Source organism: Procambarus clarkii, chromosome 22 (genome assembly GCF_040958095.1).
Source record: "Procambarus clarkii isolate CNS0578487 chromosome 22, FALCON_Pclarkii_2.0, whole genome shotgun sequence".
Lineage (NCBI taxonomy): Eukaryota > Metazoa > Arthropoda > Malacostraca > Decapoda > Cambaridae > Procambarus > Procambarus clarkii.
In genome coordinates, this window is record NC_091171.1 from 20,099,526 (window position 1) to 20,109,525 (window position 10,000).

The 10,000-nt window shown below is 46.1% G+C and overlaps 1 protein-coding gene across 4 annotated transcripts in view; it reads right to left on the reverse strand.

The window, feature by feature from the left end:
* Rab14 (RAS oncogene family member Rab14) overlaps window positions 1–10,000 on the reverse strand; it is a 51,621-nt gene that overhangs the window by 9,616 nt on the left and 32,005 nt on the right. For all 4 annotated transcript variants that reach the window (XM_069329530.1, XM_069329529.1, XM_069329527.1 and 1 more), the window contains exon 6: window positions 5,465–5,533. In XM_069329530.1, the coding sequence (XP_069185631.1) occupies window positions 5,465–5,533 (69 nt within the window). The remainder of the gene's footprint in view (window positions 1–5,464; window positions 5,534–10,000) is intronic.

A 10,000-nucleotide genomic window follows, 5' to 3' on the forward strand; every position in this document is an offset into this window, starting at 1 on the left:
TTAAAATTAACGTAGATATATGACCGAACCTAACCAACCCTACCTATCCTAACCTAACCTATCTTTATAGGTTAGGTTAGGTTAGGTTAGGTAGCCGAAAAAGCTAGGTTAGGTTAGGTAGGTTAGGTAGTCGAAAAAACATTAATTCATGAAAACTTGGCTTATTAGGCAAATCGGACCTTGCATAGTAGGCTGAGAAGTGCATTCTGGCTATTAGGTACGACATTATATATATATATATATATATATATATATATATATATATATATATATATATATATATATATATATATATATATATATATATATATATATATGATGTATATATGATGTAAATTTGATTGAAAAATGCGACTCGACTTATGATAGTGTCGTCGACTAATGATATTCGTCGATACACATTCGGGTTGACCGAGCGCATGGTTCCTGGTCGCGTGGGCCGACCTGCCTCGGTTTACTAGAGCCGCCCGCTTAGTGACGATCACACTTATAAGAAATCCTATTTTTTTTTTTTTTTGTGATTTTTTTGCTTTTTGAACATGAAACTGATTGCAGGTGAAAACCAATGTTAACTAAACCTAACCAAACCAAAGCTAACCCAAGCAAACCTGACCTGACCTAACCTAACCAAAGCAAAACAAACCAAACCTAACCAAAGCTGACTTAACCTAACCATAGCAAAGCAAACCTAACCAAAGCAAAGCTAACCTAACCTAACCAAAGCAAACTTAACCTAACCTAATCAAAGCAAACCTAACCTAACCAAACCAAAGCTAACCAAAGCCAACCTGACCTAACCTAACCAAACATAACCTAACCAAAGCTAACTAAACATAACCTAATCAAAGCTAATTAAACATAACCTAACCAAAGCTAACTAAAGCCATCCTGACCTAACCTAACCAAAGCCAACCAAACCTAATCAAACAAAAACCCAACCCTCCCGTCAACATCTGTGGCACAGCCCCCAGTTAACACCACCATACTCGCGTACACATCATTCCAAGATCATAATTATTAACTATTATAATATGTAGAGAAACGTTTGGACACTTGGTGAGTACCCATATTCACTGATGCTGTATTACCAGTATTCTGTGGCATTTTGTTTGAAGTATCTAGTGAAACAACAATGTACTGTTACATACTTATGTACATAAAGATGATATTTTTCGTGCTTGGGGGGAGAACTCAACTACAGTACTTATCCAGACACGACTACAAATCCAATCACAGTTGGGCCTGAGGTGTGTGGATGATAGGATGTTGAGTGTATTACAACCTGTATGGGCTATATACAGTAATTAAGAAACAAGCTCAATTGGGAGAAAAGCAAATGCGTGGGAAAGAATTTGTCCGTTGAGCAGGTGCCCAGGTGTGACGACGCTGCTGGCCCATGACTATGGATATAAAAAACCACTTGGTTAATATACAGTATGTTGGAATGTTGATATAATAAATGGAATGTGAAGATATAACTAGTTATTTTTTATGAAGTTAGGTATATCTAGTTGGCATTTTGGCAACTGGGCTGGAAAAACATAAGTTACAGTATGATATGTTTTTCAAAGTTCATGCTAGCAATTACTGGCAGCGTGAGAATCAGTTGATTTGGAGCTATGGTCTGAGGTAGCTGTGTGCGTCGGTGCTCTACATCTTTTAAATTGAGTTAAGTCCTGGGCTTTCAGTCTATCATTTGTTCTTACATGTATATGTATAGTGTATCTCTATCTTTAGAATATTATGTTTGTCGGATATAAGGGAGTGAGTCAGGGAAAGTGTATGTTAATCTTTCTTATTAGTCGGATGGTGTGTAGTGGAATAAATGATTAATTGCTGATGTCTTGTCCATCATCCAGTGAGGCCTGATTACACCCATTCATTCCTCTGGACGACAGAATATCGAATATTGTGATTCATTATTGGGGGCCAGGCCTCGGGGGAGTCAGGTTGGGTGCATCTCGCCAGTCAGTTACCCTGGAAGAGCCCTCCCACAAGTTAGAGGGGGAAGATTCGGGTAAGTGCCTTTACTTCATCCTAACACTTGGAAAGGTAACACCACAACACATAACAGCAGTGTGAACCAGATTACCTTGAAGTATGTTAGTTTGTCGAAGGTGAGTTTCACATCAAGAGGACAAAAGGTATAGTGAGATATTTGAGTTCAGATATGTAGAAAAAATACTGCAGTGTTACTAGTGATGGAAATGGATTAGGATGAAAGAAATTTATTTTAGCTTGAGAATAGATGTAGTTGATAAAATGTAAGGGAAAGCAAGAGAAAGACTTGTAAATAAAGGAATTTCAGAATAAAAAACTGAGGGGCACTGATGTGTAGGGCCCAGAGGAAGAATGAGACAAGAACACTTTTCTTGACAGAAGATGGTAGGAAAAGAAGTGAATATACATATCGCTGTGCATAAGGTTGTAGTAAACAAAGAAAAATAAACTAGACACAGGGCTGTGAACATGAACATCTAGGAAAGGAATGAGGGAATTAGATTCCCATTCAACTTTGAAATTGACGCAAAGAATCAGATTGTTAAGAGAGGAGAGGAAATGCAGAAAAAGACTAGTGTCATGAGTCCATAGAGCAAAAATGTCATCAACATAGTGAAGCCAAAGATTGGGATGAGTATCTATAGTGGGAAGAAGAACAGTTTGAAAGTATTCCATATAGAGATTGGCAAGAACAGGAGAGAGAGGGGAGGGAACCAATAGTGACCCCAAAAATTTGAGAAAAGTATTTTCCACCGAAAGAGTTTGAGGAAAATGTCAGCAGGAAGCGGGAGATGAAGAAAACCCCCCAGTCACCCTCTAAGGAGAGATCACCATCAAGGGCAAAATTAATAAAAAAAAAAAAAAAATAAAGAGAGAGAGAGAGAGAGATTCAACATCAAGACTAAGTATCTTACAGGAAGGCTACAAGCACATATTTTTCTGCTTTCTCAACAAAATTTCCAGTGCTTGTACTCATGACCACTTTGTCTCATTTCCAATTACAAGTTTCACTTTTGTATGTCGGGTCTGTGAGTAGTATAGTATTTCTCATTTCTTTTGTAACTCCTATACTGTACTGGCATTACATCCATTCATTATAATGCTTACCTCACTTATTATTGTTCTCTCACATTCTATACACCCATATTTATCTAATACTTTTTATGATACCCATTTAACTCAGACCTTTTGCCACATCAAGAGTCATTTGTGTCCACCCTACAAACATGCTAGACAGCCCAGAGAATATTTTAGTTTATGTGCAGAAGGCACAACATTCATAGTTTTGGCATACTTTCTGTGTCTAGAACTGTAAGGGGCAAACCTGAGGCTAGATATTCTCCAAAATGGTGCCCAAGTTCACCCACGTGTACTAGATTCCCGCCTGGGATGGTGACACCAGCATACACAGGAGATAACAAGACGTGATTGGCAGAAGGCACAGTCCTGCAGCCAACCAGCAGGTAACCTAAGGTTATGTCACCGGTGAGCTAAGGTACGAGATGGTTCATAGGCTCTACGAGCACCAGTGCAGCTTGTGAACGAGGCAGAGGAGGAAGTACACACTGGTGCTGCAATATTTTTGCAGAATTTGTGTTCATACTGCTAAGTTGCGTTTCCAGGAAGGAAGAAGCTTCATGTTGAGGAGTGGCTGATGACCTCTAATGAGGAAATTACATCAGAGGAGGCTATGCAATTACAACTTGTGCAGAAGGATTCAGTGAGATTTGCTGCACAGCCTGATGCAGTGACCAAAGACAGCATCCACAAGTGCAAGAAGGCAGTGGTTGTTGTAGAGTCAACCTTCTGTTGCCGAAGCAGTCCCGACTAGGTGAAAGGTCGGTGAATCTGTGACCAATGATATTTGGTACGTCGTTCCAACGTTCAAGTGCTGAAGACATTCATGACATAAGGTCAGGCAATGTGACTTTTGTACGGCAGGTCAGTAAAGAAGTAGTTTACCTATTGAACTGGATAACTAAAGTGTCAGCACGGACAGTGCTAGAGCTGAAATATTTACCAGTGACTGTGGTTGCAGAGGCTGTCTGTTACAACTGCAGCCTAGCAGTTGTGAAGCACTGCCAAAAAGCTACAGAGTTGAGTTAGCCACGGAGGCAGCCCATCTGGGGAAAGTTCAGCTAATGAAAGGGTCTGAAGGACTCTTGGATCACGTCCCCCATACCTCGGTGAGGAAGCCCAGTGCAGAGGAACTCCATTGGGAGGTAGTTTAGGTGAGGAAGTTAGTGAATGTCCAACATGCTAGTCCACTACTAGAAAAAGTAAGAAGGGTGCTTATAACATCATAAGACATCCGTTGAGGGAGTGACATCAACGGAGATAGCAGCTGAAGGAGCGTGAAGCAGAGCAGGGCCAGGAGCAAGAAGAAACTACACACCCCAGCTTACAATCAGCTGTCTTACTTAAGTACAGTTCCCCCTCCCCCACATTTTTCCTTGAGGTTAGATGTGCCTTAAAGAACTAGTAGGATTCCTTATTAATTTTATTGGTTAAGATGCACTGTGATCTATTAATGTTGCTGTGTGTGGATAACTGATATTATGAGTGAGTGAATAACAAAATGGCAGAGAATAGTCAACAGTAGGCGAGTGGATGGCAGAGATATCAAAGGCCAGGCAGCAGTGGGCTAGCAGGAAGCGGAGATATCACGCGAGGACTAACACAGACTGGCTTGTGCAGACGATGAGTCACATTGATGACATGACTGAAGACATGATGACTAAACCACACATCAGAAGATGGAGAAATGATGTTTCAGTCCATCCTGGACCATCATCAAGTTGAATACAGACTGGCTTGCTGGGCTACTGTACAGGTAGGCCAATGGTCCCTCCTAGTCCCTCCCGCAACCCCCTATCTGCACAGCCGGCCCTCCCCACTACATGCTTCCCCCCATCCCCTCACCAGACACTTCCAGCTACCTCCTCTCCACGTATCCCCCACCCCTCTAGCCACATCTGGATGGAATTAAATTATATTAATATGGTAGAGTATTCCTTCCTACCAGCTGACTGTTTACTAACTGTAAATGCCTGTGACTGGTTGCAACTAACTGTAAATGCCTGACAGACTGTGGTTTTGGCTGCTACATAACAAAGGCAGTGAAATCTGTGAAGACAAAAATGTAACCGTTGGTCTAGTGATACAAAGCTGTCACAACAAACCCACTAGTGGCCTTCAATTAAATAAGCACTGGCTGGACTTGATATACTTGGTACCATATTTGGGATTTAAAAGCCAATGACTCGATAAATAAGACTCCAGTTTTCATTTCAAATTTAGTTGCTAGAACTAGCAGAACAGTAAATCAGAGGTCCTTAAATCGAGAGGATACTATATATTCCATCTGTCTCACTTTTACACAGCACTCTACTGTGTAGATAGAAAGCATTAAAATAACTATTTTACCAATATCTACACTACACATAGTAAATCAATAACTAACCTGCCATCTTGAATATTTTGATATATCTTCTTTGCTGTCTCCAAGAAAGCTTCTTCAACATTTTCACCACTGAAAATATAAATATATCAATTAGCAAAACAAAGTAAGAAGGATAAAAAAAAAAAAAAATCAAGGCAATATTTTTTAAACCTTATAACTCTAGGAACTAACCTGTTTTCTAAGATGGTAACCTTTTACACAATTTTCCTGACATATCAAGAGCCTTTGAACTTTAAAAGCTTTTAAAAGTATAGAATGTCAAATTTTTTTTTAATATGCATATATTGTTGCCTGAATTCCATGAGTAGCAAACACACAAAAGCATAAGCAGTTAAAAAACCAGCAAAGAATGTAATGAAACACCATTTTCTGGGCGCGTCCCAGAGGCTCCCTGGAGCTATCCAGGCTGATATGGCATTATTAGCTTTCTGGCATCAGTCATAGTGCGTGGAGTACTTGCCTACTGAGGACCATGAGCCAGAACCTGGCCCCCTCAGAGAGGCACGAGGAGCAATGGCCTATAGAAGCCCCCGTGTGGTTGGGAGCATTCTATGTCTGCCATCGACTGGATCTGCCAACCAGAAAAGGTAGGCATCCCAAAACAAACCCCAATTCTGGTGAAAATATTGCTACTGAAAGCAGAATGAGTGAACAGAACCTCCCGAAACGAAAATGAACAAACGAGCACGACATCATCACGTTGCCACGCCGCTGTCTGTGCAACTGCCACCCCCCCTCCCCGGTAGGGGGAAGGGGGAGCCAAAGACCCTCGCACCAGCGATCCAACAATCAGTTCTTAAGCTGGGTGTCACAAACACATGAAAAACACCAACGACTGGAGGGAGGGAGGGAAGGAGGGATGCCAGGGAGACTTCGGGACTCGCCCAGAAAATGGCGTTTCATTACATTCAACGCTGGTTTTCTGGGGGGAGCCCAGTTGGCTTCCCGGGCTACCTCACCAAAGATAAGGAAAAAGAGGAAAGGATCCGGGAGGGGGACGCCACATGCCCTAAACTCAAAATCAACACAACTGGCAAAACCGAAGGACACTGAAGACGACCCAGGAGACCCAAACCCCGGAACAGGAATGAAGGAAAGGAGCCCGGGTAACCCAAAGCGTGTCCATGGCCACAGAGGCCAAGACACACAAATAACAGCGGAGAGACACAACTGAACACAATACATGATGCACCCTCGGCCTGAACAACCAAGCATCAACAACCCAAGGATTCCTCCAGAAAGCAGCAGTCTCATTCTTCGCCAGAAAAGAAGGAGACGGCTGCAACTGAAGAAACCTACCACCAGGACCAATGGAGCAGAAACCCCGGCACCAGAGGAGAGCATGAAGCTCCCCTACCCGACCCCTAGAGGCCAACACCAACAGGAAAAAAGAGCCTTAGAAAAACAATCCTTCATTGAAGGGGCCACAACAAACTGAAGAGAGGAGAGAAAAGAGAGCACCCGATCCAAAGACCAGGATGGCTCAGCAGACGCATGAGCAGGTTGGAGGTGAAACAACGCCCGAGACAGCTTGTGGAACAGGGCAGAAGTGACAACACCGAACGTAAGCTGGAGCGGCTCCGCCAGCGCCGCACAACACGAAGCGACAGTATTTGACATAAGATGATGATCCTGGAACAATTACGAAAGGAAAGATGAAACAATCCTATCAGAGACCGAAGTACACCTACGCAGTGATAAGAAAAACTGGAAGGACCGCCAGGAAACTTCATACTGCCGTCAAGACGAAGCACGCAGGTGGGAGACCAACAACAAAGCCACCTATGCACCATACAAGTGATGATAGACTCGAGTCAGAAACTCCAGACGAGAAGACTTGAGGAGAACGAACCAGCATCGTACTGGACACCCCCCCCCGAACGTGAACCGCGAGGAGAACCAAATCCCAAGTACACAGCAAATGAGTCACCCGAAGCGCCCAGCCCCAAAGAGCCAAGGACTGCTTCGAACCCCCTCAGTTCAGACAATGAACCACCAGGGAACAGTCCGAATGGAGCCGGATCACTCACTCGGGTCACTCGATCCGCGAGTGACCCGAACCCTCCGAAATGACATCCACACAGCCGCAAACTTCCGCACCGTGCTGTGGGCCTGACGGAAGGATGGACCCCACCGACCATGGCCGGCCTGGTGAGCACTGGTCACCCAGAGATGACGCGTGTGAACACATCGAGGGAAGGCTCGGGTAGACGCCAAGGCACTGAACCCAAAAAAAACGGGTGGCGCAGCAACCGACGTAATGTTCCCGGAGGCTGAAAACAGCAGTCACGAGAGAGGCGGAAGGGACATCCCCAAAGGAACCTGAACAGTAGATAAAGCCACACACAATCCGGCAGGGAAACCATCATGGCAAAATTTAGGCTCCCGCACAAACCCTCGAGCAACTACTGCGTGACCCGGGAACCCCTCAAAAACAGATGAAGGCAGGAATGCAGGCGAAGCAGAGCCACCGGAGGAGGAGACAAGGAAGTGGGCCCAGCGTCCCACACAAGACCAAACCTGAGAGGGAACCAGATGGGACTCCCACCAGTTCACCAGGAACCCTAACCCGACGAGCTGGGGAAAAACAAAATCCCTGGCGAGCAGACATGCGAACTGGTTGGGAGCCCAACCAGCCAGTCGTTGAGGGAGGCCAGAACATGAACACCTAACAGACAGCAGGCGGGTCACCACAACCCGAGGAAGGCGTGTGAAAACGCCAGGCACCAGATTCAAGCTGAATGGAAGGCAACGAAAGCGGTAACTTTGACACCCCACAACAAAACAGCCAGTCCCTGAACCTCGGATGAATCGGGACGTGCCAATACGTGTCCTTGAGGCCCAGGGACACCATACAAGCACTCGGCTCCAACATAAGACGGACCTGGGATAGAGTAGTCATCCGAAAGGAGGGGCAATAAACCCATGGATTCAGATGGGTTTGCGTGTCGAGAAGCAAAAAACTGCAAAACCGCATCCCGCAGGAGCGGCACGAACACCTTCAACAATGCAGACAATGCACGCACAGCAGAGCAATGCACCAGACCCAGAGGCAGCCCCAACGTCCTCCACATTCAACTCAAGCCAATCTGAGGACAGCTTGAGGAGGGAGAAGAAACGCAGGGCCGAAGCCACATGTACACAAATTTTCCGTGACCAAGGCAGTCGAAAGGGAAGGAACCTGCACATGAAGCTGCATCACACCAACATCCCATGGAAGGGCAGGGGTGAACAAACATGCATCGAGATGCTCAAATTCGCCCCCCCCCCCAGGAAAACCGGCAATGCCATCTGAGCCTCCCTCCACTTTTGCGCACGGGACCGACAGAACGTGTGCCAAACCTCCAACGAGAAGAGCGGGCAGTCTGCTAACCAAGACGACTCCGGAACTTTATAATGAACCCAGTACGGACATGAAGATCCATACATGAAGGAACGTAGATCCATCATGAAAGCATAATCCGGGTCTCGCAGGAGGTAAGCTGCAAGGGTTTCCGGTATCACATGTGACAGGACACGAAACGCTGAAAACCTCCGGAAGGACGGGACTGAGGAACCCATGGAATCAAGGAACCAAACACGGGAAGGGGTAGATGCCAAATCCAATTTGTATGAGGGAGTGAAAGAGAACCCCTCCCCTTGTAACACCAAGCCCCACTCTGAGGGGTACAAAAACCCAGGCAGGGTCCAACAGGGCCCAAGGCCCCCAAGTCAACCCCTTCCCTGACCCGGGAACCTCACCCCCAAGGACCCAGGGCAGAGCCATCCTCCAACCCCACCCCCCTCCGAAGAAAAGGCAGGAGCAGCCGAAAAAGCAGGAACAAAGAGGGCCCACTGATAAGACCCAGAAGTTCCGGCCGGAGGGACTAGGCTCGAATGCTTCTGCCGCCACCCCGGAAGGAGACTCACCTTAGACTGCCCGAGTCTCAATACCAACTAAACCCCTGCCCCGCCTCCGAAGCCCTCACACGTTTCGGAGCTGGGAGCCAGGGGGGGAGGGGGACCGAGTGAACCACAAGGAGGGGCAGACGTCGAAGTGACACCCACACCCCATGTCCGGGTCCCTATAACACCAAAACGGGGCAGTCTCGGGGCATCCGGGGAAGCAACGAACCTATCTCGTTGCAGCACCCTAAACCGAGCAGGCACTGCCTCTGCTGCCTGCACTCATCATATAATGTTCAGTAGCTTAGGTGAACTGGAGCACGTACAAAGAACAAACGTAACACGACTCCGGATCTAAAAGAATCACCGACCCGATAGGCAGCACGACGGAGGCACAACAGGTGATTGTCACCGTGAGACAAGGGGACAGAGCAACCATCAACCCCGTACGAAGCGAGAGGGGACTCAAGGACTGCATCCATCGAACCATGGAGCCCCATGGGGTTTCCCCAGGGCCCTTAGCCTTGGTATCACGCTAAGGGAAGCCCAGGCAGGGTACTGTGAACCGGCGCCCAAAACTACCAAGCAAACTTCTGAAGCTGAATCCCCAGGATGTGTCCACTCAGGGGGAACCAAATAGGGGGTACCACC